Source organism: Aquila chrysaetos, chromosome 21 (assembly GCF_900496995.4).
Source record: "Aquila chrysaetos chrysaetos chromosome 21, bAquChr1.4, whole genome shotgun sequence".
Classification (NCBI taxonomy): Eukaryota; Metazoa; Chordata; class Aves; order Accipitriformes; family Accipitridae; genus Aquila; species Aquila chrysaetos.
This window is the reverse complement of record NC_044024.1, coordinates 21,267,842-21,295,041: the sequence shown is the minus strand read 5'-3', so window position 1 is coordinate 21,295,041 and position 27,200 is coordinate 21,267,842. Positions and strand designations below refer to the sequence as shown.

General features: G+C 42.2%; 2 protein-coding genes across 9 annotated transcripts in view; both read left to right on the top strand.

Annotated features, from left to right (window-relative positions):
- ATP7A (ATPase copper transporting alpha) overlaps positions 1 to 5,120 on the top strand; it is a 31,191-nt gene extending 26,071 nt beyond the window's left edge. For all 8 annotated transcript variants that reach the window (XM_029996979.2, XM_029996973.2, XM_029996977.2 and 5 more), the window contains 2 exons: positions 292 to 394; positions 1,226 to 5,120. In XM_029996979.2, the coding sequence (XP_029852839.1) occupies positions 292 to 394; positions 1,226 to 1,502 (380 nt within the window). In that variant the 3' untranslated portion in view covers positions 1,503 to 5,120. The remainder of the gene's footprint in view (positions 1 to 291; positions 395 to 1,225) is intronic.
- An 8,458-nt stretch (positions 5,121 to 13,578) lies between these two features.
- On the top strand, positions 13,579 to 27,200 carry PGK1 (phosphoglycerate kinase 1). Its single transcript, XM_029996883.2, has 11 exons — positions 13,579 to 13,765; positions 16,165 to 16,215; positions 17,359 to 17,514; positions 17,634 to 17,778; positions 19,878 to 19,981; positions 20,706 to 20,825; positions 23,420 to 23,534; positions 23,836 to 24,015; positions 24,457 to 24,634; positions 24,905 to 25,003; positions 26,721 to 27,200. Exons 1-11 carry the CDS (start codon positions 13,701 to 13,703, stop codon positions 26,759 to 26,761), a joined length of 1,254 nt encoding a protein of 417 aa, XP_029852743.1. The 5' UTR covers positions 13,579 to 13,700; the 3' UTR covers positions 26,762 to 27,200.

Here is a 27,200-nt window from a genome sequence, read left to right as displayed (position 1 = left end):
AGCCCGATCCTGTGAACAAGCAGTTTACTGCAAGGCGAGCAAGACATGCCTACCTCTGAATTTCAGACTGCATAAGTGACGCGTCCAGCTGTATTCACCTGTAGGTTCTAGCTGAGATAGAACACAAATATTTATTTATCAAATGTTTGTCATTTAACACTAAACAAAAATCCTATTTATTAACATACTGAAGTACAAGTAAAATTAGACAGTCCTTGTGAAATTGTGTGTGTTAATATATGAATAACACTGTGTTCCTGCTCTGAACTTACTGCTATTTTATTTTTCTAGGTGTCTTCCTGCCCATTGGTTTGGTTTTGCAGCCCTGGATGGGATCTGCAGCAATGGCTGCCTCCTCTGTTTCTGTTGTGCTTTCTTCTTTGCTGTTAAAGATGTGAGTATGAACAATTTTGTGGTTTGTAACTTGGATTTGAAGCTCAGGTCTTTCACTTTAAGTGGCAGAAAATAAGGTGGCACTACGACAGATTTCAAAGCTTCTTGAAGAATGGTTCAGGCAGGTCTGTGTCTAGCAGTAGTTGGTTTTGTTATTGCATGAGAAGAGTCAGTTGGTCCAAAGCGCTTCAGACAGTAGTGTTTAAAAATGTCATTTCTAATGTGAAGAGAAATGTACAAATCAGAATTGTGTTCAGAATGGAAAATTCCTTAGTGGCCTTTGTGTATTTGTGAGGAATCCTGTCAGGACAGGCTGGTTCTGAGACAATGCAGCTGTAAACACCACACTGGCACTGAGGATTGTTGCAGTAAGTAGACCAAGCTGCTGCATTTATCATTGCGTTACTGTTCCCTGCTCTGCAGTTAGGAGTGGTGTAGCACTGTGGTGGGAATGGTATCTTTTGCGATTTAGTTAACACCCAAGGTTTCAGAAGGAGGGTAAAGAGTTGGTAAGTAATAGCTACAGTGGTCCACTCTCAGTAGATACGCTTTGCCGCTATGTTTTGCGGATGCTCAGCACCACCATAGAGTTAAATACTGAGTGATGCATGTCAGCTTTACCTGTTCTGTGTCCTGGCCAAAAAAGCACTGAATTAGCTTCTGGTTGTAAAGTAGCCTTGCAAAATCAGAAACTTTCATCGCTGTATAATAGATCAAATTATAAACGTCTCGTGCATGATCATAGCATGTAGTCTAGGTTTTTTCCGTATTTTAGTGTACTGTACTTCAACCTGAGATGTATTGTCATCTTTTGGTTTTTTTCCTGCTTTAGGTACCAGAAACCAAGCGCTGAGAAACTCGAGTTTCGGGCCCGTGGCCAAATGAGGCACAAGAGCCCATCGCAAATCAGTGTCCACATTGGAATTGATGAGACTGGGACAGGCTCTCCTAAACTGAGCTTAATGGATCAGATCATCAATTACAGTAGAGCTTCTATAAATTCTCTCTTTTCAGACAAGCGTTCAGTGAACAGCATAGTTCTTAACGAACCAGATAAGCATTCACTTTTGGTTGGAGATTTTGGAGAAGATGATGACACAGCATTATGAAGGGCTTGCCCCTTCCCTCCCACCCCTGCTAAGCAAAAAAAAAAAAAAAACCCCAAAACCCAAAACTGAAGCAAGATGAAGAAACAACCAAAACAGCTGTCTAGAAGTCTGTGCATGTACTGATCATTTCTGAGGGTCTTTTCAGATGTATTTCTTCTTTAATGTAGAAAGCTAGTTTTTGCAGTGACTTTCCAGGGTCTTTTTTCTTTTTTTTTTTTTTTTTCCAAACTAGACTTACCAAAAACAATGGTGCATGGGCTGTTAGTGCTTGCAAACAGGGCCATGTTACCATTCCATGAAGCTTGCAGTATAGGATATTTGGGGCAAAATGTCAAAATACAATTAAGGAAACTAAGGAACCACAAACTTATTTCCTAGCCTTATAACAGGCTATTTTATGCATGGTCAAGTTTAGTACTGTGTTAAAAAACTATAAATTACTGCATCTGCAAAATACTGAAGGTTCTGTGTTTGCAGATAAATGTGCCTTACTTCAAAACTTCCAGGACCCCTCTTGTTTCCATAGCCTGTCTTCTACCAGAAATGGTTCCTCTCAAATGCCTTTTCTTTTTACAACCATCTTCTGGTTCCAGCTTTTCACACTCCTAGTTTCAAATCATCTCACCATTTGTGATCTGGCCTCCTGTGAGGTAGAAGTAACCAAGAGGTTTTGGGTTTGCTTTCTAACATCATACCCACATTTAACTCTATACATTCATGCCCCAGTACACTCCTACTAAGATTGTCTACTTGAAGGTTGAATGGGTTGGGAGGTTTGCTCATTCCCAACCTCTCCGGAGCCAAAAAATCCTGCAACATCTCAATACGATATGAATGTGATGTGGCATTAGCCAAAATGTATAGCTTTTAAGAAGGCAGCAGTGTAGTTAGTGCTCACTGCCAATATCTGCTAGCACTCTGTAAATGAACCAGAATAGTTTGGACTGGTGTCACTCAGAATGCCTTTAAAATCTTTACAGTTCAGTCTTTACAGGTATCTAACAACATCAAAGAATTTATTATGTGTCAGATACTGCGCTAACATCAGTTGCTTGTGAAGATAAGTTAAGTGTCTATACACCAGGAATGGTCCAGGCTTTGTGAATTAAGACAGTCTTCATTTGTTACTGAAGTGAAATACCAAAGTACAGGTTTTGATCATGAAATCATTAATATTAAAAATATTCTCAATGAGAAATAAAGGTGTTCATCACCCAGTAGCTAGCTACCTGTTTGTCACTTAATAAACCTTGTTCTTTAAATCCTCTGCTGAGATGGCTATCTGAAGCAGTTACTAGGTTTGATAATGTTGAATTACATTATGAAATACAGTCTGTGGTGTAAACATGTAATTCCAATTTGTGCTTATAGAGGAGAAATATTCAGTTTGGAGTACGGTGAAGAGATGTCTATAATGTTCAATTTTTTAACTTGAAGTCTAATGTCAGTGCATAGATTGTGTATATAAAAAGTCATAAGTAAATAGCTTTTGCATTTTATCTGAGAACTACCAGAAAAATACCAGTGTATGAAAACAGAAGAGTTGTGCTGTGAATATGTTGTTAGTAACAGTGTACTTGTTATATTGCAGTGAGGAGAACAACATAATCTGTTGCTGCCGCTAGTTTAAGAAACAAAATATTTCTGTTCCAGGATTTTGGTTCTTAGTATCTCTACATGAGTATAGATTGGTTTGTTTTTTTTAAATTAGATTATAGCTATATGTATATATTGTAGTGTTAAAGAAATGCTGAGATACATTACTGCAAAGCCATTCTGTAAGATGTTGTTCTCAGTTTTCAGCAACAAAACTGTTTTTTACAAAGCAGATAAAAAAAAAACTGTTTGATCATGTTATGATGGTTTTTTAGTGCTTTATAACCATGCAAACTGTTTCCAAAGATTTCAGTTTTCTTGTTTATCCACACTTATTCTTGGTGGTGCTCTTGGCAAGATTCTGCAGCTGAAAGGGAAGTATTCTACATATTTTTGTCTGGACTGTGCTGATGGGTGGTCTTAATTGTGAAGACACAAAGCAGATCCTAGTGTGCTTTCAGATGGGAGTTTCACTACTGCAAGTGTTGGTGTTGGTATATATATATCATGTAAATGACAGACATCATGCTCTTACTGCAGGAAATAGAGTAGTAATTTAGGGTTAAATTCCTGGTTGGTAGATAAAACAGCATGAAGAATTTGTTTAAATTATTTCCGAATATATTTTTAGGGCGCTTTGGCTTTGACCTTTTGTTGTCCAGTTTGTGCATAGGTTTAATGTCTACAGTGGAACGCTGGCTTTATCACCAACTTTTTCCCGATACAGATGTTTTTCTAGGCTTTTCCATTTTCTGTGAAACCTGGCATTTGATCCAGTTACACACAAATAAGGCTACTTTTGAAAACCAGGATAATTAATGAGGTGCAGAGATGATTATTGGGGAATAAGGAACAGTAAAATGCTGGCTGGGAGGGAATGGGATAGCAGCTTTTGAGTACAGGTGGAGGATCAAACTTGAGAGAGAGGAAATGACTGAGCTAAAGATCAGCGTTAGCCCAAGAATGAAGGGGTGTCAGGTGGTTGTGGTAAATCTAGGCTTGAACTGGGATGAAGCTTTAACTATAACAGCTGTCAGGTTCTGAGACGGCTTCTGCTAGAGCTAGTATGGGTGGAAACCAAATTGCTCTCGTCTTTCTGAAAGAGGCTTGTATGAAGTGATGCCAGCAAAAGCAGCAGTCAGGACTTACTGACCCAGGAAGTCCCTTTTAATCTAGTTTCCCTCTTTAGGAAAGTCTGTCTGGACTTGTCTTTTGAACTTCAATTTAGTACACAGTATGTTTGAGTAACGTGCAATTGATTAAAAAATACAGAGTCCAGATCTTTGAAAATAGGTTGTCTGTCCAACACCCCCCCAAAGGTGTGATACTGATTTACAGAATGTTTATCTTGTGATAAATATTATATAAGGTGCTTTATGTTGAAGAACCAAAATATTTTTTCAGTTTCAATGTACAGTACAAGTGAAATAATGTGGGAGCTAAATGTTTTCCCAAATGTAAATGTTTTTATATGTAAATATGTTACTCCTGTTGGAGACAGTTTGGATTCAGAAATTTAAAATATCACTTGGAAACACACAGTTACAAATGAAATTGTTATTACTAGTTTATCTTGTCTATTTTATTGTATACTGTAACTAGCTATTTATAAAACCTGTCCTTTATTTAAAAAACAAAGTACATATGCTCGAGGCTTTAAAAATTGCTCTTTGAATCTTACCAATAAACTTTTACAAGACTAGACACTTGAAACTTTATACGAAAAAGAATGTGAAGCTGACAAAACACAACGGAAGCAAGCAAGCATTTTTATTTATTAAAAACTATGTTTATTGTTTTGTTTAGAACTTCCAATGAAATGGTTTAAACTTGAGATTTTTTTTTATTCAATTTTGGTATGAAGAATGGAGAAACGAATGCTGTTCTGGAATGTTAATTTAGTGCTGTTACATTTCTTTACATCTAGCAACATGTAGTCTCACACCTCCTATTCTTCTAAGACTGTGCCTCCATCATTATAATGGCAATTATAAGCTATATAATAAAAATGTAACATCCGAAGACTGTTTTAAATCATGTTCTATGATCTCCTGTAAGTATTGCTTTTGCTGACTTAACAAATTTTACTGCTAGCTGTGCAAAATTTCTCCCCATTCCTTCCTCCTCACTGTTCAATTAAAAGGCCAAACACGGCACCTCGGGGAGGTGATGATGTTGGGTTGCCCTGCAGGAGGTTGAAATGTGCCCGTACAGGATGGAGGTTCTGAAAGCAGCCTTGCATGGCTCATCTTCCCCAAGTAAGAGTGCTCTGGGTGAAATGGGAAAGGTGAAGCACTTCTGGTTTTTGCTTGTTCGGCAAAAGGCTGAGGATCAGGGTTTCTTACGTATGTTTCCAGCTCTGCTAAACCACGTGTCCTTGAGCAAGACATTCAGCCTACATGAAACTGTAGGGCTGTTGGCAAGTGGTATTTAGTGAAAGTTGGGAAATTGTGGAATAATCATTATGTAAAAAGCATCGTTGTATTACAGACTCATGGAGTAGCTGAGGCTGGAAGAGGCTGCTGGAGGTCACGTAGTCGAAACCTGTCAAAGCCGGTGAGCTAGAGCCGGTTCCCCAGGACTGAGATTTTTACGATCTCCACAACCTCTTTGGGCAGTCAGTCCCAGTGGTCAATCACCCTCACAGTAAAAAAGTGTTTTCTTATGTTAGGATGAAATTTCCTGTGTTTGAATTTGTGCCCATTGCCTCGTGTTCTTTCACTGGGCTTTACTGAGAAGAGCCTGGCTGAAGCGCAGCGGTTTATGCAGTCACTCCGACTCCCAAGGAGCAGTGCCAAGCGTGAAGCAGTGGGGAAAATTCCATGTGAGTGCTCCTACATTCCTCTCATGGAGATGGCCAGGCTCCCATCCCCAAAATGATCATTTGGATCAAAATCTAGCACAAATCTCTTGCCAAAGCCTAGATGCTAGCCTGAACAGTGTTTGAAGCAATGAGGAGCAGTAACAGAAGGAGAAGATCCCCTTCTCGGCTCCCCAGCTGACCTTGTTAGCAGAGGTCCTGCCAGCCTTTCTACCTTCAGTTTGTCAGGATAGAAAAAAGGTGCGAAGCCTGAACAGGTGTTACATTTTTGAGTTTTTTCTAGAAACATTTGTCAAGTGTGTTAAATAAACAATGACTGGATGCTCCAGTACTTCTTTGAGCCTTTTTTCTTACTTTAATTAAAAAAAAAACAAAGCCAAAAAAAAGCCCTGCTCTGTCCAGCCTCTTTTAGCTATGATTGAATTAAAAAAAAAAAAAAAAAAAAAAAATCCACTAGAAGGTTTTTTTTTTTCATATATATCCAGCTACAGCTTTGCAGCAGATTGTTTAGTGAAGTGGATCAAAAACACCTCGGTCTGCAGCCGCAGGCTCCTGTCACTGTGCGCAGGATGGATACAATACTTGCCGTGTAACCTGCATAAGGGAAGTTTGAGTAAAGCCATAGTGGGTCTCCCAAGGTACAAAATATATCTCAGCCTCAGTTAGGATAAGATCAAACATTTGTTTTGTAGCACCTTTTGTTTTTCAGCAGCTTTATAGTCACAAGGCTGAAATGGAATAAAATAGGCTATATCAGTGAAAGTGTATTGTGAGATCTGGAAAATCTTTTCTCGTTTGAATCTCATAGAAAACAGCTCATTTTCATGAGTCAATCCAGCCTGGGCAACCTAGCTGCAGTGTCACGGTAAGGTATTGCACATCAACAAACCAGGCCTTTATACCTGCTGCACGGAACACAGCCATATATCCAAATTATCTGATGTCATTGGTGGTGTTAAATATCTTCCATAATTGAAAGTCTCTTGTCTAACACACAATAGCATTTCCTTTATAGGCTGTACTTCCCAGATTCTGGCATCTTGGCAAGAGCAATATCTGAGTCAAGTAAGTTACCCTGATGTGAAGGTGCACACCCTCTCTGAACAGAAAACTCACCAGATTAACACATCTGGATTTTAAGATTATCTCAGTTGAAGGCTTCATAGTTTCAGGGGAGATCACCAATTAATCTGGAGAACCCTGATCTGGATTCATTGAAACATCTTATTTATAATAAACTGTATTTTAAAAAACAACCAACCAACCCCAAAAACTCAGGTGCTCATTAAGTAGCCAGGAGTCTCCAAATCCTGTGTCAAATGTTCTTCGGAACAAGCTGTGACACAAAAATCTCTGCGTTCATCTGGCCAATATACATCATCTGTGATTCAAGTAACACCAAGTTTAATAGATAAAGAATTAGAAATTAAGACTGTCCTGGAATTTGAAAATGCCTCTCCTTCCCTGAAATCTGAGAAGTCAATGATGTTTCCAAAGTGAAAACTGTTGTCACAGAGTAAATTCTGTTGCAAACCACTGATTTCAGTTTTACGTTAGTTCATACAGGTGTTTACTACAGCAGCCTCTCGCCTGCCCCGTCCCTTGGTGGCAGCGAGCACCTGTGAGAGTGGTGAGCAGAGCTCTGGTATTCAATGTTACTGTTTTGTTGGGTGGAGGGGAACAAAACAGGTTCAACTATTTGGATCAAATACAGGTTCATTTTACCCTGTATGAAATCAGTGGAACAAACACTAGCTTCTCGGTCTCTGATGGAAAATGGTATAGTAGATAATGATAGGGTTAATGTTATTCTAAAGCTTACTTTCTTGCTTCTGTAATGCCAAACATACAGAAATACTCTATTCCAGCAGCCTACCATGGCCAGGTACTCTATGGGTTAATATTGGAGCTTCTGCAGCTGCTGCCTGAAAACATGTTTTCAGGCTTGATGGCGTCCATTTTACCAGCGCACAGTTCTTGCATAGATTTCTTGTTGTTGTTTTTTGGTTTTAACCATTCCCTAGATCCTTTCGTTTTAGTATGGCTACATTATCACCTTTTAAGCCGCTTTTTTTTTCTTTTTTAAGTAACATTTTTAGAAAGCATCTCTGCAGAACAGTTTGACAAACCTGAAAGGTCAGGCTTTGATTCGAAATTCAGCATCTGTCTTGATACCAGAGCTGTGCTACTGGCAATGTTGGGGTTGTTTGGGGTTTTTTTTTCCAGTTGACTCGATAATTTAAGTAGTAGCTGTGAATTTGTATTATGTCTACCAGGTCATGAATGAAAACTGCTGAAGAGGTAAGATTTTTTTTTTTTTAATCCCATTGAACACATCTCTAAAATTAATTTCTTAAGGAGAGTTTGAGAGCTGTACACATACATGCTGAGATGCAAGAAAAAGGAGACAGTGTGTATAGAGCGGGATTCTTCAGCATTTTCAGTTTAACCCCCCATCCAATTTTATACTTGGACAGACCTGAAATGAGATGACATACAACCATTTGCCAACTTGCTGACGTTAGGCAGGTGATGGAAGCAGCCAGGAGACATACGTATTTATTCTCTGGCTACAGCGGTGCTAGAAGCTTAGAATTTTGCCCGTGCTTCCAGGCAGTTTTTTCCACAGTGCCAGACTGGCTACTCAAACTCCGTATCCCAATAGATCATTGAAAGGAAGAGCTGGGAAGGATTACAAAAAAACAGACAAAGCTAGAGCTGGTGAGAACATATGGGATTTGTGTTCACATAAACTTTAGTCTTCAGAGCAGTAGTCGGTTTGTGGGTATAAATCTTAATATTTTTGCCTAATTTGTCTTTAAATTCCATTGCCCCTACCTGATAATGCTCACGGTGCCATGAGTGCTTTATGATCACATGTGGAGTCAGAGGCCCTGCCTCGCTGTGAAGGGCAGAGAAGTTTGCCAGCCCATAACTCCACCTTTTATTTAGGATAAAAAGGCAAAAGCAAACCTTGTGCATGCACACAGTAACAAATCCCTTGTAATTTCTCTACTTCTAAGTCTTTGCTAATTCCACAGAGGCACAGCTTGCTGATAATTTATAGAGTAGGTAAACAAACGTTCCCTGCTGTTAAATGCTCGAGTTCAAAGTAGGTACAGTCACCTACAGAGGTGAACTTCGTAGACATCCGTGGTGAATGCAGAATAGCCTGAAAATAATGATGACATCTTTGTCCAGAAGGCCTGATCTGCACAAGCAGCAGAGCACTCAGGGGAGCTTCTTCCCATTGATAGTTTCAGAAGACAAAAGCTGAGTGGAACCAAGTCGGTGCTTCCTCCTGTCTCCTTTTACTTGATGCTGGGACGGCTTTCTGGTGGGGTGTCACCTCCACAGCCTGCCTACCCCAGAGCACCCGAACTTTGGTTTGTGCTCTAAGAAATTGCCCTCATTAAGGAGGTATGAGAGAAACAGAAAAAGACAAGATCTGCTTATTCCTTCAGTGCTCAGCAGTTTGGGAACTGAGCGAATTACAAATTAACAAAGCAGACTTGTAAATTCCAAAGTTTAAAATAAGCGCAGTTGAAGAACTATATTTAAACACAATAAAGTGGAAAGCCTGTGAGTGGATCAAGTAACTTGAAATCGAGAAAGTCCATAGAAAGACCACCTGCCATAGTTTTGGGGAGGAATTTTCTTGCTGAGAGGCAGGAAAAAAATAAAAAAAATTCCATTGCACCTTGCAGGAACGGTGAAAGCAGGGAGAAATACTGGTAGAGCGTTAACATTTCCCAGTGAGTTCTTGCCCACTTTCCCCTAGAGGGCCCTGTTTCTTAAAAACTCCAGAAATGGCATCCGCTTCACGAGGAGCAGGGATGCTGGGAGGGCAGATGCCCCAAACCGCTCTCACCTCTGGCTTATTCTGTTTGCTGAGCGCACAGTTCAGTGGCAAATCTATTGGCAGGCTGTAACTGGGGATTTGTCTTTTTGTTAGTTGGTGATTCTCGTTAGACTAATTTGTTACCCATTTTTTTAAGTAGGCAGTATTAAAGCTCTAAAGCAAAAGATAGGAGCTGATTGCATTAAAATAGATAAATGTGCAGTTAAGATTGATGAGGGGAGTATGTCTGATATTTATATTGAATATCAAAATATGTGCCCCAAACACCATCAGCTTTGATTATCCAAGAAAATCTGTATTACAAATCAATCCAATAGGTTTTAAATAATAAATTAAAAAAAAATATTATTTTTAAACTGTGGCATTAAAACCCCATAGTGACATACATGATACATGTGTAAAAGCCTTTTAATATAAATGGTCTTGCTCTGCACTCATTCAGTGATACTCTATCTGAAATCTAGGTATATAAGGTCGAGAGCCAGCATCTCGGGGGAAAAAAAAAAAGGCTATTTTGCAGTCTCATTCCTGAACTTTTCCCGTTTCTCTCTCTCAAGAATGGTCTCTTATCTTTCCTACAAGATACCTGTGCTTGAATATTGCACTACTGCAAGCAGAAAAGAAAACTTAAGAACTTGTGCTGAAGCCTGTTTTAAGTGGAAGCTTAAAACGTGGAGGGTGGTTATAAAAACGGGAAGTTTCTGGAGTCTGGATCATGCAATATAGATGAAGATGCATATTACTGGTCTCCAAACCGCAGCCCTTCAGTTTGATTCATATAAATATGCAGGCCAGTGCACCAAAGCTGGTGATCTGTCTGAACTTGCCACAATCCCATTCCTTTCGGTTAAACAAAGCAGGCAGGATCACGCAGGCAACGGCTATGTCAGTCTAAAGTACAGCTTCTGTTTTGTATTCCTAAAAATCACTTTCTAGGATGGTCACAGGTCTAACGCCAGATCCTTGGTTTTTTCACTACCAGACCTTTGCCCTCCTGGCTTTGTTGTACTGGTTAATTTAAAAGTACAGGTTTTGAACTGTTTGCATGGGCTTTTTTCTTTAAATATTTGCAGTATATTCTAAATATTTCACAACAGGAGAGAAGGACAGAAAGGTGACTCAAGTGTGGAAATGAGCTTTGAGTCTCGAACACATGTCTGTAATACTTCCCCTTTCTCTGTAACTTCTTTATAATGCACAAATTCTGGTGACCTGGCCATATCCCATCTGGAATTACATACTGGCACCGCCAGTTCTCGTGTGACTTCCTCCCTATTCCCCTACCTCATGTTCTTCACCAAAAAATGGAGAAAAAGCAAGCAAGCATAGAACCAGAGTACACCTTATGAATTATGGCTGCAGTTCTGCCCTAAACAATAGATCCTTATAACTGCACTAAGCTGCTAATTTCAGGTGACTACACACTTCTTATACAATACTCTGGTAGCCTATTAGATGCATATAGTTGTAGTGGAGTTAGTCCTATTGAGTAGAGTGTTCTTGGCCATTTTTATTTATTTATTTTTATTTATGGCTTACTTAGTCCTTTATTCCTGAACGCACTTTTCTAACTGGGGATTAGCAAATCTGTCCCCTCTCCTCAGGCAGCTGTGGTATGTAGCTGTCTTCCATTTTACATTATTGTGGGTGCTCAAGTTACTGTGTTCATGCCACCCACCGTGACAGTTCTCCTCCATACTTTTTTACCCTAGGAGGTGGCATGCAAGCCTTTTAAAAATAAAGCCTTGTACTAATAATGAATGAATCCATTTACTGGGGAAAGTAATAGGTGCTGCAAGGATGCCGTTGTGGACTGCAGCTGAAAGGAGCCTTCCTTTCTGAGTCAGTGTCAAGGAATTTAACCGTTGCCTTTGAAAAAAGCAGCACAGCACAAAGTAGAACAGGGAGAAGGAAATAGAGTAATTTCAGAACAGTTAAATAGTTGCATCTCCTGTGGATCTGGAGGACCTGTTCCTTATCTTCTTACCCAGAGTCCCTTTAACATGAGCATTTGTTCACCCGCTGTAGGTTGTGTTTCAGGCTCTGCAGGTAAAAGCGGCTCTTAGCAGTCCTGCTTGTGTGGGGGTGATCCCCACTCCAGAGACAGCTCTTTTGCTGAACAAACCCTGGAAGAGGATCCAAAAATGGAGCCCTCCCAGACGCTGGGAAGGCTGGATTCAGGACCAGTTTAGGATTTGACTCTTGGGCCTTGGTGAATGTTGTATTAGCATCGACACTTCCCGACGTCCCTGCCCACTGGTGATACTGCGAGTGCTGTCCAGGTCCTCTGGTTTACAAGGACCCTGCTGGCTATTGCAAGTTCAGGGCTGGTTTACTAATTTGCAGGAGGGACCCTTGGATACACTCCAGATTTACTCTGCAGTCAATATTGAGACCATTACCGGACCTAATTTAATTTGAACCCTGATTTTATGATTTATAGCTACAGAGATGATAAACTACAGTGACACACACTGATAAACTGAGGTCTGGTCTTCTCCATCCTAATAGGTGACCACCTACCAAGGGATTTCACATCACCTACTAGTTTGTTCCTACTCGTGTTATTTCAGCTTTTATTGCTGTTGGGTTTGCCATGTAACTTGGGTAAACTGATGTCTCTAACCCATCTTGGAGGCCCACCCGGGCTTGTCCAAGCCTTCTGACAAGTCTTGCAGCAGGAGGCTCCCGCTCTTCTGCCCCAGAGCCCACGCAGGCTGGATGTTTTCATCGATGTGTGAGCGACGCATTAGTTTGACTCTCTACGTATCTTTGTATTTTGTTTCTTGTCAGTGCACACTTGTTTTCTTGTTTCGTCTGCGCTTTCCTTGCCTGTTGTAGGCTGTTCCTCTGAGTTTAGCCTTTCTGTCAGCAAAGAACCGATTTTGTCAGGCACTCAGCTTGCCATCACGATTCTCTCAGCAGTGCCTGTGTATTTAGCGAGTGTGGCAAAAAAATCAACCTGCCAGCAGACAGAAAGGCCTAGATGTCCTGTGGGTGAAAGTCAAAAGACCATGAGCTCCTTTCTCATACCTCCCATTACATTACAGGCTGCACACAGATGCGTACATACAGCAGGCTAGGCAATTTTCTGACAGCCCACGCAAACCATACACCTCTGGAAAGTGTCTCCCTTTAAACGGCTGTTTTTTCCCAGTTGTCTTGAAAAGTATTCACCTATCTAGGTCATTTAAAAATATCCTGGGTTTTGTCTTGTTCTCTTAGTTGAGAAGCCAGGCCTACAGCAGACCCACGCGTCGGCCCTGCCGGTGTCTGTCCTTCACTTGAAGGATTCCCACTGACCGACACGTGCTCGGCTCACCCCCAAGTAAGAGCCAGAACTCTTAATTAATTTGGGCGTGTCGAGGTTGGAAATGCACGAGGATTCATTTCAGCGACATCTGATCGGGTACTTGAGGAAACAGAACGGCCGGTTGTTTCCAGAAGCTGGGAGAAGGAACGTTGCTGTGAGAGCAGGCAGGTTTGTTACCCACCACGAACTGCCGTGCTTTGTTTTCCTGAAAAAAAGCAGGTCTATTTCTAATTCTCCGGCCAAATACGTTTTTAAATTCGCGGCTGGCTCTCTGACTGCCTCCCCGGACCCCGGCCGCGGAGGAAGGCGGTGTGGCGACAGACCCGTCCCTACCCAAACGCCACTGAGGCGGCGGCCGGCTGCGTGCGGGACGTGACCAGGCCTCCCGCCGCAGCCCGCCCTCCCGCGGGGGCGGGCAGTCTACGGACGGGCAGGCGGCTCGACCAGTAGCGACGCGCGGCGGGTAGTGCGGTCCAATGGTTGACGGGCGGGGGCGGGGCGGGTTGGGTGCCGGCGGCGCTGGCGGTGGCTGCGGCAGAAGGCGGGCGGCGGCGGAGCGGAGCGGATCGGAGCGGGGTTGCAGGTGGGATCGGGCCGGGAGCAAACATGTCTCTCTCCAACAAGCTCACCCTCGACAAGGTGGACGTGAAGGGCAAGAGGGTCGTCATGAGGTGAGGGAGCTGGGGCCCGCCGCACGCCTTCCCGCCGTGCGGTGAGGGGAGGAACGGCCCGGCCCGGCCCGGCCTTGTGGTGGCCTTGTCCCGGGGGCGGCCCTCGGCGCCGGCCGGGCCCCGCGAGGAGGGCGGGAAGCCGCGGGGGGGTGGATGTGTGTGCGCTGCAACCGCAGGAGCTCTGCCTCGGTGTAATCATCCGCAGGCTGTTTGAGGGGAAAACTAGCCAGCCTACCGTGGTTTTATTCGGGAGCGCTACCAAAAAAAAAAAAAAAGTTTATTCCCCGGTTCCCTTTTTCCATCCTGCAAATCCGAAAAGTGTCGCAATAAAAAAGTGAAAACGTGGCTCTGGCCAGCTACCCAATTAAAATAACAATTCTGCTTTTTGCAACGAGAGTTGAGTCGCAGGTATTCAGCGCGCCCTGGTGTAAAACCCTAAAATAGAAATCCATAGCTTATTTATAAAACATCAAGGCCTGCTGAAAGCCTAATGTTGGAATTGCTGCCAAATAGTGGGAGGTAAGGGCACTGAGGTATATCGTAATATGTCCTGCTCAAAATACTCTTATTGTGGGATTCTTTGTCCAAGGTCACCATAATGTGACTACTACGTGTCTCTTGCCTTGCTCAGTGAGTAGGCAGGTATAACAAAATTGTAACTTCTCTTCCCTCTAGTCTGTGTCAGACAACTTGCTCTTTTTATCTTGTCTCTCTGTCATCTCATTTTGAAGTAGTTCCCTAGAAATTTGATTATCAGAAGCTAGCTACCCATAATGAGTACTGAAGAAGCTAGCTCAGAGTTTGCATACACTTCCTAAAACTGATACAACAAAAGATCTTTTTATCTCTGCAACAACTGATTTTTTTTTTTTTTTTTTTTTTTTTTTTTTTTGCTATCTGACTGTTTTTTCCTTTTCTGAGTTGTGTTACAGAGAACAGTCTTGCATCGGCAGAGGATGGGTTAGCCAGCTCTTAGTCTGATAGTTAATGCACATACCTATCTTTGCAATTCTGAGTGCACTACTAAAACTGAGTGAAACAGCAGATGACGTGCCAATCTCTGTGTTTCCTGCCTGCACCTCATTTCTCCGAAGAGTCACCACGTGCTCTCAGTACTACTAAAATGGATACCTCTTTTTTTCTTCTTATATTCATTATAATTTTGGCATACTCATAACCTGCTTATCTTCCAGTCCTAATGCGGAAGCTTCAAGAGAAGTTGGGAATGGGGAGGAGAAGGGGTTCAAGGGGAGCTCAGATTTCAGTTGTCTGCAGTGGGGAAGAACCGGTGAGCTGGGTCTTTCTTTTGTACCTCTGATGGCTCTGTAAAGCAAACTATTCTTTTATTCTCTCATTTTAGAACAATAGCACGGTAATAGTGCTATTCTTTCCCCTTTTTAGAATTAGTCCGCTGTACTGTGGGGCTGCCAGTTCAATTTCTTTCTGCTCAGCTACTCCTGTTTTGCTGGCAGCTTTTGTTGTTCTTTCCATCTGTTTCTCGTGCTGAGCAGGCTGCAAGAGAATTCAAGCAACTTCCCGAATTTTGTTGCTCTTCAATATAGATACAGAATGATGAAGGGTAAGCTGTAACATCGTATTTCACTTTCTTCATTCTGAATACGCTGTTATAGCCAGTTAGATGTTCCCTTCCCTTCCATAGCTCTGTGAGTAATTTCTGCCTTCGCTGTTACGCAACACAGCTTCCTGCTGCTGCTAGTCAGCACATGGGCACAAGGTATGCTAGTGAGAAATGGCTGATGAAACTCCTCCCTTCCATCCTTTCATCTGGTACAGTAGGGAAGTTACCTCTAGATCCACATCAGGTCTTCCAGGGGGAATGTGATAAGCCACAGCACTCAGCTGCAGAGAGACTTGAGCTTCAGAGAACAGAAATTCGAATTTGTAGGCAATAACTGGACAGCTTCCCTGAGCCTGCCTGCTTGCCACAGTAGTCCAACCAAGTATTTTAAAGGCCTCATTAGAGAACATAATGTCACTTCTCATTATTTATTTCATTTCCCTTGGAAGCTCCTAGTCGGTGATCTGAGAGCATGTTGTTTAAAATGAGAAGGTTGTGGGGAGCTTGTTCAATCTCCGTTTTATTTCCTGCTTCAGCATCATTGCTTCTGCGGTCGTGAGCATTAGGATATAGTGGTGGCGTAGCTTTACTAAGTCATTCTAGCAGATTTTTGTTCTCCATTTGTGTTCTGTTATTACAAGCAGAAATGGCTAATAATATACTGATTTCAAAATGGAACTTGTGTACAAGGCAGAGCTAAAAATCTTACTCTAATTGTAACATTGCTTTTCTAGCCAGAGCCTTTACCGGCAGGTTCCCTCACTCTTTGTAAAAGAAATTTGTTGAGTACTTAATTTCATTTCTGTTTTTTTTTTTTTAGGGTTGACTTCAATGTTCCAATGAAGGATCACAAAATAACCAACAATCAAAGGTGAGCCGTAATTTCCATTCCAGATGGAAGGCCCAAAGTCTGTTTTCGCTCTGATTTTAGCCCAGTTTTGTAAGCAGTACCTGGAACACTACCATGATTAAGCTGTCATTGCTCGTACCAGAATATTAAAGGTGTCTCAGAGAAGGTCCAACAGTTGTTAATTAAAACCCCTATTAGCAAGCTACACTAACTACAAGGCTTCTTCTCACAGTAGCTGCTGTGAAGAGCATGTAGAAAAAGTCTGTTAGTTACACAGATCCTAAACTTAATTCTTTAAATACAGTTGAAGTGTTATGACCATTTCACAACCACATCCCTTTGGCCGTGTGTGAAAATTTGCTATATTTGTTGGTAGTGTCCAGGAGACTTTCTGCCTCCTGGTTACCCTGCCATTGTGTTAACTTGTTGGCTTATGGTAGAATGATTGTTCTAGTGCAGCATACAAAGGCACAGGGTTTAGCAATAGTGATATCAGATGTCTTGTCTTGCTTGTCTGTCACTTGCAGGCAGATGCCAGTTTTGTTCACCACCATACGCTCACTGCTCAACGTTCCCATCATTTCTTTATTGGTTCAGGATCACAGACTAAACCGGGAAGCCCGGCAATGTTCAAGTGTGTCCTGGCATTTCTTAGCTACAAACAATCAGCAGAATTTAGATTACAAAATGCATTTTACTTCCGTGTCCTACATGGCATGGAAGATAACAGTGAAACATATGAAAACATGCTGGGACAGAGAATTTTGTTGATGCTTTCTGGACTGTGCTTCAGGATTGTCGCAGTCCCTAGGAGAGGAGTAGGCTGGGTTAGCTCCACAGGGAAAGCTGTGCTCTGTGGGGTGTGGTTACTCTCTTAGACATTTGTTCTAGCAAGGATAGGTCGCTAAGAAGCCCAGTGTCCCTTTCTGAGAATTACTGGTGGTGATGCCCTGCTGTCTTTTGATGAGAGGTAGGCTGAACTCTGTGAACACCAGAGGTAGGGTGGACTTCTTAAGTAATTGTTCTGCCCAGCTCTTGTACTCCATTTCTTTTGTAATTTCTGAGGGACAGCTCTGAGGGCTCTTGTGTAAGTGGTCACTAAGTCTGCTTGCCTCATAAACTCTATTTGAATCCTTTTTAATTTCTTCTTCTCCACCATTACAGAATCAAGGCAGCTGTTCCTACCATCAAGCACTGCTTGGATCATGGAGCCAAGTCAGTGGTTTTGATGAGTCACCTGGGTCGCCCGGATGGTGTTCCCATGCCTGAAAAGTTCTCCTTGGCCCCAGTAGCTGTGGAGCTTAAAGCACTCATGGGCAGGTGAAGTACAAGAGCAGCCCAGCATGCATCAGGCCCTCTATGTCAGTGGACCTGGATGCTTTCCTTTCTGAAAGGAAGAGTCACTGGTAGGATGACCAGTGTATATCTTGTGTTTGCAGGGACGTCTTGTTCCTGAAGGATTGTGTTGGTCCTGAGGTGGAGAAGGCCTGTGCTAATCCTGCAGCTGGCTCCATCATCCTGTTGGAGAACCTCCGATTCCATGTAGAAGAAGAGGGAAAAGGGAAGGATGCTTCAGGGAACAAGGTGAAACTTCAAGTCTGGCTTTTGTGCGTGCCTGCTCTGGTCTTACTACCTTGTTTGCTACAGATTGTCAAGGAGCCAGCGGCCTGTCTAAAATGCTGTTTATGAATTTGCTCTCAGAAGGATGTCATAGATAGGTGGCTGCTGAAGGTGGTGTAGTCTGTAAAAGAAGGAAAAAGGAGCAAAATACGGCTGTGCAGGAAATTGGTTGCTGCTTATTAGGCTTTTATTTGGGGATGTCTAAAACAAAAAACAAGGTCTGTTGAAGATAGTTTGTCGGGGCCATAAGAATGATCCTTCTTTTTTGGTCATCTGGCTAATGTTTTAATATAATGTTTAAACATTCTGCAGCATAGGGGTTATCAAACCCTTTTATAAGCCTGTCTGCTCTTAAGAGTAGTCATCTAGAACCAGGCTGCCTTGCACCTCTGACATTTTCTTGAAGGTCAGGAAAAATGCTTGCTCCAGACAGCTGCTTTTCTTAGCGATGGTGACCCTGTTGACTTAGGCAGGCCTCGGCTCCTTGCAGATTCAGTGTGTGGAGTGGAATGCTGACATCATGTGGTGCCCTTTATGGGCTGACACAGTACTCCTGTAGCTTAGAAAAATAGCTCAGAGAACTAGTAAGCCTTTGCAGATGGCAATGAGAAATCAAGCAAGTCTGGAATCATTCACTACTAGAACTGTGTGCCACTGAAAGCCAATATGGTGGCAGGGAGAAGAGTGGGGCAAGAATTTAACTGGCTTTGGGAAACAATCCCTTGGTTTTGTGCATTTCTGTAATTCTCAGATTATTTAGCTGGGCATATGCATACAGAAGCATGCACTGCAGTTGAGCACAACAGGAGAGGTGCTGTTGACAGACCTGCTTCTTGTCCTAACAGGGGTGAAAGTCAGTGCTGTGGAAATAGTGATGCAATACAAGACTGCATATTACTAACTGGTGCTTAGAAATTGTGGCTTTCCAAAGCAGATCAGGTGGTAGTGGTTCCTTCATTCAGAGCCTCTTGTGTTCTCCTTACAGATGTTACTGTTTTTAACAGGAGCACTTAATCTCTTTGTGTAAAGCCAGGCAATTTACCAAGTGAAGGAGCAATTGACAGCATTGTTCTATAATCTGTATAGTCCCTTTGGCTTGTCTTCTGCTCAGGCTGTGTGAATAAAAGGGCACCCAAAGCCATGCTGAACCCATCTGCCATATATTAGAGTACCTTCCTACCATCATCCCCATGGTGTTACATCTGGGTGCTAGCAGAGGCCTCACTTGGGATGGTGAGCTGGTAAAGCAGAAAGGCACTTGGAGAGGTGATCGCTTGACTGCCAGTCTGGGCTGTTGTTCAAGAGCAAGTGGCTGTAAACTAGGCCCGAGCAGTCAGTTGCCGTCAAAGTGAGCTCTGCTGTCTTTTCATGGTGGGAAAGAAAACTGAACTACATGAGTTGTCCCATCAAGATTTGGTAGGATGCTTAGAGGATGGAGGAAAATTCTTTTAACAGAAATGCATCTGTTCTTGCCCACTACATGCTAAGCCTATCTCTAGCTTTCTGATGTTGGCTGCTTTCACTGTGGCTTGCTGTAGTGTGCAGGCTATTTCTAAGTTGATACTCGATGTAGTCACTAAACAATCCTTCAGGAGCTCATCCTTTTACCTGTGGCACTTGGAGACCACGCTTTCTTTGTTCAGGAAGCGAGTATGAGTCTCATCTCAGCATTGCCTTGTCTCTACACGCCCTTTCTGTGTTACCTATGTTCACTGCACAAAACTGGAAATCTGTTGGGAAGAGAAACTGAAAGGTTGGTAGTGCTGCAGTTCATTCCTGCTGCTGATGGACTAGAAACTTGAAGTGGGAACAGTCCTCAAGCCCGTAATAGCAGTCCTGGGGAGCTTCATGTGGCGTTCAAACCATTTAAACCTTTTTGTTGCTCCTACTGGTCTGGGAAAGAGCATATGAAATACAGTGAACCACAGAATGGACTGATGAGTTTCTCCAGCTGACCTTTCTTTGCTTTGGGTTTACAAGTCAAATTGCTGATTTCAACTTTAATTTCAGAATCAACTCTGTGTACCTCAATAGCACAAACTTGTCATTCTTTCTCTTTTTAGATCAAGGCTGATTCTGCAAAAGTGGAGGCTTTCAGAGCCTCTCTTTCTAAACTGGGAGATGTTTATGTCAATGATGCTTTTGGAACTGCCCACCGAGCTCACAGGTGTGTATCCATTTTCCTTCCACAGGCAGAACTGCAGAATGAAGTCTGCCATGGAAATACATACAGCTTTGCCCCCAAAGATTTTTAACTTCCTTTTGGGTTTATCCCATTATCATTCTGCTGTGTTTGTTTGTGAGTAATGGGTTTAGTGGAGGTAGTTATCAATAGTGTATGCTCTTTCAAGCTTGCTGCTGGGAACAGGAGACAGCTGAGACTCTTAAGACTTGAATTGACTTTATAGGCTTTGAAGATAGAAAAATCACTTGCTTAGGACATGTATAAATTGTCCTGCAATTACAGCAGACCTCTTTTCCAAAAGATTAATAGCTCCAAATTGATTATTCTCATGGAGTGTGTTTAGATATATGTACTTGCAAACTCTAGTGGTCCTCTTTGAGCTTGATTTCATAATCTGGTGCTACTGGAGGAAGACATCTCTGCTCTTGCTATGCTTATTTGTCCCTCAGCGGTTTGGATCACTAGTTAACACTATAAATGTCTTGCATATCAATATGTCTGTGCAAAAACAATCTTGGAAAGTAAGTGTGTACAGCCATCTTAACAAACCAGGAAAACAAAAACCTTGTGTTTGTTTTCATGCAGGTAGTAGCTATTCTCATGGCTGCAGCTGACTAAAGGATTGGCTTTATAATGCTGTGAGACAGGGGTGCTTGGACCTGTACTGATAGAAAATTTTTAATTTCCTCACTCTTTTATTCTGCAGCTCCATGGTAGGTGTCAATCTGCCTCAGAAGGCTGCTGGCTTCCTGATGAAGAAAGAACTGGATTATTTTGCTAAGGCCCTGGAGAGTCCGGAGAGACCCTTCTTAGCAATTCTTGGAGGGTAAGACTCAAGAACATACTGACTCCGTATTTCCCTTTAACTCCTCTGTAAGAAATGAAAAGTTATTTTGGCTTGGTTCAAAGAAGTGCTTTCCTTTTAACTGTACCTACAGTTCACATTTGTAGCTAAGTCCCAAGATCTCTGTAAGATGTGGGTTAGAGAGGAGCTAACTGACCTTGTCAGTTCCTGTGATGATACTGTTAGGGTCTGCTCAACATTATCTCCAGACCTCTTACATTCTCCAAATCAAGATAGTCCGCAGAAGTTTGTTGTACAGATGAACCAAAAGAGCTGTTAGATACACATGATGGCCCTGAAACATTGTCAGTGACCTTTCCTGCACGGTTCAGAGTACAAGCATCCTGCAGGCTCAGCACTATGTAAATTGACACGATCTGTCATTATGCAATGGTGACCTACTGTAGCTGGACGGGCCTCCGCTCTTCCACAGCAGCTAGTGTGCAAAGCAACTTGAGGGTGCAAAACCAAGGGACTGCTTGTGTGTAGAAATAATTTCCCATTGCTGTTTTTTGTCACGTGTGTACCCAGTTTAGCACTGTAGTTCTATGACGGTGTATTTCAGTTCATCATGTAAATTAAAATACTTTGCTAAGTAACACAAAGCTGGGACACTGTAACGTTCCTGTGTCCTTGATAAAGCATGTGGCTTAGTCCTGCTCTTCGTACCCATAAATGTGTTTTTTAAGAAGTAGTGTTCAGTCCTCACATAAAGTTTTAAACTTCTTTTATGACCTTGGTTATGCTGAACAATGCTTTTTTTTTCTTTTTATTAGTACCCTTCCAAGGTTTACAGCTGCAGGTGACCCATCAATAAGTGCTATGCACTCCTCATTGCCTTTGATGGAAGTTGCAGGTATATCACCAAGGGAAAGCTTGTTACCTTATCAGATGTTGGAGTTAGAGCAGCAGCTAGGATGGCCAAAATGTTAAAATCCAGGCCTATTAGTAAAGTCTGGAAGTGTTGTAAATCCAGTGGGAACAAAGTAACTTTTTTTTGGGAGGTGCATAACAAGGGAGACCAGCATGTCCCAGTCTAGGAGCTTGATACTGAACTCATTTTGTGGCCAGGGACTGACGAATGCTGACTGCATTTTAGTGAGTCACAGGAGGAGCTCTGAGAGCAGTTCAGAGCCAGAAAATACTTTTATCTGTTTGAAAGCACCACTGTTCTGCTGGTGGTGCAGCTGGTTCCTAGGTGGGACGGCAGATTGAGCAGCTCTTGCTCAATTGTACCAGAGGGAAGTCACACTTGAAAGCTGTGTGTGGTTCAGCTGCAGATTTGCTACTGCTTATATATAACAAAATTGGGCCTAGAAGATGAACCGAGAACAACTGTGCTACCAAGTAAAGTGGAAATGAAGTGTGTTGGCAAAGAAAGACCATGTGCCGGAAAGTAATTCAGTGCCAGGAGCAGGGTATGAGCAAGGGAAAGAAACAAAAATCTAATTCACCTTCACATCTCTTTTTGCCTGACGCTGCACATGGCAAGATGAGCCCCACAGGGTTTTGCTGTGGCTCTGTCCCATCCTATCAATGCTTCTTTACCAGTTCAGTTCCCACAGTGTAGCAGCATTAGTAACTTCACAGCTTAAACTGGGGTTGGTGGCTGGTTCACACCAGAGCTCTCCGTGGTCACTAAGGTTGGATTTGTAGAGGCAATACCTATTTCTTATGGTTAGGTCTGAAAGCGTTTTATTAATGAAATTTGTATCATTATCCCTGTTTTAGAGATGGGGAAACTAAAGCAAGAAGAGGAAATGGTCTTCTCTAATGTCACCAAGTAGGGCATGGTCAAACTAAGACTATAATGCAAGTCTCCTGAGTACCAGCCTAGGTTTAGCTCGGAGTTGTTTCCTAAGGTCCCTTATGAAGCTTTCTTTTAGATAACAGCAAAAATTCCATACATGGCATTAAAGAGGGAAGACAAGAGACTTGTGTCTATTTGCTGCCTCCTCTGCCATTCCCATATACTTTTGGTATTGTTGTTCCGTTATCGTTTGTATCTTGTACCAAAAGCACTCATCTGCTTTTGGGCAGGGGAGTTCTGTATCACAGGTCACCCTAGTAGTTTGAAGCTGTACTGTGAGTGTGGTGGGGTGCCAGACCTGGATGGTGTACAGGAGCTGGGCCTATGGTAGCTGGTAGAGAGGGTCTGGGGTTGGACAGTGGTTGTGAATGGCAGTGCTCTGATCTCTGCTCTGCCTTGCTGGACAGTCAGGGGAAATCAGGCTCTAAAGTGCCAAACGAAGATTATATTTAAATAGGAAAAAAATGGAGGGCTGAATAATGCTCTTGTAAGTTGATGTTTAATGCTGGCCTGCTAATTTGCCAAATTTCCTTTCTGTCTGCTCCCAACAACTCCTTTGTTGGATCATTCTCTCAGAGTGGCCTTGACATGCCACAGTCATGATACTGCCATTACTGAATAGCAGTTAATTAATTCTGCTTTGATCCAAGAAGTCCTTGTGAGGCTTCATGCTGTCTTAACTAAAGATTACTACAGAGTAAGTTCTGTCTGAGGAGTTTGGGCAGTGGTTACGTTATTAATTCTTTTTCCTTCTTTCTCTCGCCAGAGCCAAAGTTCAGGATAAGATCCAGCTGATCAATAACATGTTGGATAAGGTCAATGAGATGATCATTGGTGGTGGAATGGCATTCACCTTCCTCAAAGTGATCAACAACATGGAGGTATGAAAAGAGCAATTCTGTGTCTGCTCCTAGTAAAGAATATGGTCAAAATATCCCTTATATATTCTGGTATTGAGAATGGCTGTCTCCACTCTCTGCAAGAGTAGGGAGCACTGAGAAGTTACTTGACAATCACTTTGCAAAAACCAGATTACTACCTATGTCTAGCTAGGTGCTTTAAGAAAGCAGTCTTTCCAGAATTGCTGTCTGAGCAGTTTGGTTGACTGCTGCCGTTCTCTTCTGTAATGACCAGTAGCTAAACAAATGCCTCTCTCTTCCTTTTCCCAAATAATTTCTCTAGATCGGCAACTCTCTGTTTGATGAAGAGGGATCAAAAATTGTTAAGGACCTGATGGCCAAAGCAGAGAAGAACGGTGTGAAGATTACTCTGCCTGTTGACTTCATCACTGCAGACAAATTTGATGAGCATGCACAGACTGGGGAAGCCACAGTGGCATCAGGCATTCCTGCTGGCTGGATGGTAGGTTTTAATAAGCAAGGGACTAAAAGAAGTAACAGGCAGCAGTGGGGTGGGAAGGACACCTCTTAAAGGAATAGAAAAAATAATTGTTAACAGCAAAATTCTTCTAAAGCCTTCAGATCTGAATGCAGTAGAAATCCCTTTTATTTGACTGGAATTTAAGTAGAGTTGGCAAAAGTTTCTAACCAAGGCTTGAAGCATCTGACATTCATTTCAAAATGACTTAATGCGTACTAGGAAGATAAATACCACACCAGACTCCACCCTACTGCAGCAGCTACTGGCAAATCTCTCTGTTCCTCAGTATTCGGTGCATACAGAGAAACTCTTGCTTCATATCTGGGGGTGAGGGGGAAGCTTCTGAGGATCCCAGCTAGACATTGGTGATTTGAGATGAGGCTTGGCAGTGAGTTTATCTATGGCTTCTCTTACTTGTCTTAGGGCTTGGACTGCGGCCCTGAAAGTGTGAAGAAGTTTGTTGAAGTTGTGGGAAGGGCCAAGCAAATTGTATGGAATGGTCCAGTTGGTGTTTTTGAGTGGGACAAGTTTGCCAAAGGAACCAAAGCCCTGATGGACAAAGTGGTGGAAGTAACTGGAAAGGGCACCATCACCATTATTGGTAAGTAGTTGTACATGTTTGTTCTTGTCTTTCTCAATGCAACAAAGAAGCTTCTGCTTGCCAGTACCATGTTAATAATACTTGTCACATTGTTTTTCTTTCCTCATGTTTTCATCTGTCCTTCAGCTTGGAGATAGGGCTTTAAAAACTGCTGTTATGTACTAATGCTGAGTATTTGGGAGCAGGACCAGCCCGTAGCAAGGCTATGACCCTTAAGCTGAACAAAATCTGAATTTCTTGAGTGTCTCATTGGTTTTGTTTGTACTACAGGTGGTGGAGATACAGCCACTTGCTGTGCGAAGTGGAACACTGAGGATAAAGTTAGCCATGTCAGCACCGGAGGTGGCGCCAGCCTGGAACTGCTAGAGGGTAACTGTTCTTTTATCTTAACTTGTTTGAGCAAATCGGGTAGTTCTGGGTGCTCTACCATGTGTTGATCTTCAAGAAAGCACAACAATAGAATGAAAGTCTTTTCTGTTCCACCGTGTGGAGTTGCACGTAGCTTTTGAGCAATGAGCTGCTCATTGCTCTTTTGTAGTCCTCCTAGAGGAAGAGAGAAAAGAAAATGGAATAGTCTTGCAGACAGCACAGTCTGCCACTCCCAGAAAGCAAAAATGCTGGAATAGAAAATAAAACGGCCTTGAGAGCAGGCTCTCTTTTGTAGATGATCCCCTGAGACATGGTAACGAGAGTGTTTAAAGTGCCCAGTTTCTGTTAGGGAAATCTCATCAGAATAGTCTCGAATTTTTGCCAAAAGTCTCCTTTTCAGCGCATTGTTTGAAATTCCCTGGTTTTGGGGAGCCCTCTAGTGAGCACTTATGAACCTGTACGAGGGTACTTGGAATTCAAAACGGTGAGAATTTGCAGGATTCTTCTAATGAGTTACATTGTACTCTAAATGAGTTTTCATTTCCTCTGGTAATTAGCTGTTTCCCAATATGTGTAAATTATCTAATGCTGTCAACTTCTCTGTAGAAGAGAAACTGCAATAAACTGCATTGCAGCTGTTAGTTTCCAGCAGTTATATGCGAGACAGAGCTTTTGTTTCTGTTGCCTAGGGAGTGATGGTAAAGGGAAAGAATGCAGATGGCTAGAAGGAAACACTGTGCAACCGATTTATTCAAAAGGACAAACTTGTCTAAGTTTTGGCCCAAAATGTGGGTTTGTGTGTGTGATCTTTTAAATGTAACGGAAGTCTAGCTAATTAGAAAAGCTTCTGAAGATTAAAAAAAAAAAAAAGGGCAAAAAAACCCAACCCCAAAACCCAGCAAACTATTGAGTTGTGAACAGTGTTAAAATTCAGTACTGCCACACAGCTTGAGCATTAGAAGGTAGGTTTTTGAAAAAAAAAAAAGCAAAACCAGAATGGTCTCTCTTCATTATTAAAGTAGGACAAAAAGCTAAAAATGCTTTAGAAAACATTGCACTTTAATAATCTGGGCCCTCATACTCAAAAGATGAGCTTATTCCTTGGTTCCATCAGTTGGAATGAGGCATGTAACTATCTAGACCTGGGTGTTTTAGTCCCAGTAAAAGACTTGAGGCTTGTAGGAGGCTTTGTTTCTTTTTCTTAATTCATTCTTAAAATTTCCACCACACACTCCAAAAATTCTATTTACATGCCACAAGGGATTGAAGAAAGTATGCCGTAACTCCCTAGATCAAATCAAAAATCTGTTTGCCATCAAACTTAATGGAAAAAGATCTTGGGTGTTTGGATCTGACCCTAGCAGAGACTTGGATAGAAATTTACCATTATTGTTAATTGAGAATTGATGACTGCGGTACGTTAAGAATCTGTCTGCTGACATACGAGTGCAGCTGCGCTCTGGATACTCACTACATCCCTAAAAGGTATTTACTGTGTGGAACAGTTTAAATGTAACCCATATGCCTTAAGAGCCACAGTTGTCAACAGGGGTGTATGTAGATCCAAGCTTTTCCATTTTTAACCTATAATTTCTGATTTTTTGGGGAGGGGGGGCAGGGAGCGGTATGTTTAAATGTTGCAGTTGCAAGTGTAAAGCTTAGTTGTTTGAGGGCAGAGGGGTTCTTAACTTTATTGGTATTTTTTAACTGCTAACAGGTAAGGTTCTTCCTGGTGTGGATGCCTTGAGCAACGTGTAGAGAACAGAGAGTATCGCCCCACTTCCTGGTCCTGTGCACAGCCCCTGAGATTCAACACTTCAGCGCTTCTGTATTTCAACTCTGCGATAGGCAGATCACAGAATGTAAACCGAAACTGGACAGGGTTTGAGGAGAAGACAGCAGAGATATTTTACGACTGCAGTTTACATGATGTGGATTTGTCCACTGTTATCCCACTTGAACTAACGTAGTGAGTTTAAACTGTTGTTGTGAATTTAGAGTGTATATATTTATATTTTGCCTTTTCAAAGAGATTAATCCCTGTTAGACATGTCTGTTTCTCAGAAAGGAGTGCACTGTTTAGCTTCAATGTTCTTAGCAGGCATTTTCATCACTTGACACGGTTCAGAAACAAGAGGGGACTCCAGTTTTTTGGAGGCAGATTGTAATAGCTGCTCAATAAACATATTTAAAGTGC

Coding starts and splice junctions, on each gene's coding strand:
- PGK1 (XM_029996883.2), top strand. CDS start 13,701: ATGTCTCTCTCCAACAAGCTCACCCTCGACAAGGTGGACGTGAAGGGC. Junction 13,766..16,164: donor GGCAAGAGGGTCGTCATGAG/GTGAGGGAGCTG, acceptor TTTTTTTTTTAG/GGTTGACTTCAATGTTCCAA. Junction 17,515..17,633: donor CTTAAAGCACTCATGGGCAG/GTGAAGTACAAG, acceptor TTGTGTTTGCAG/GGACGTCTTGTTCCTGAAGG.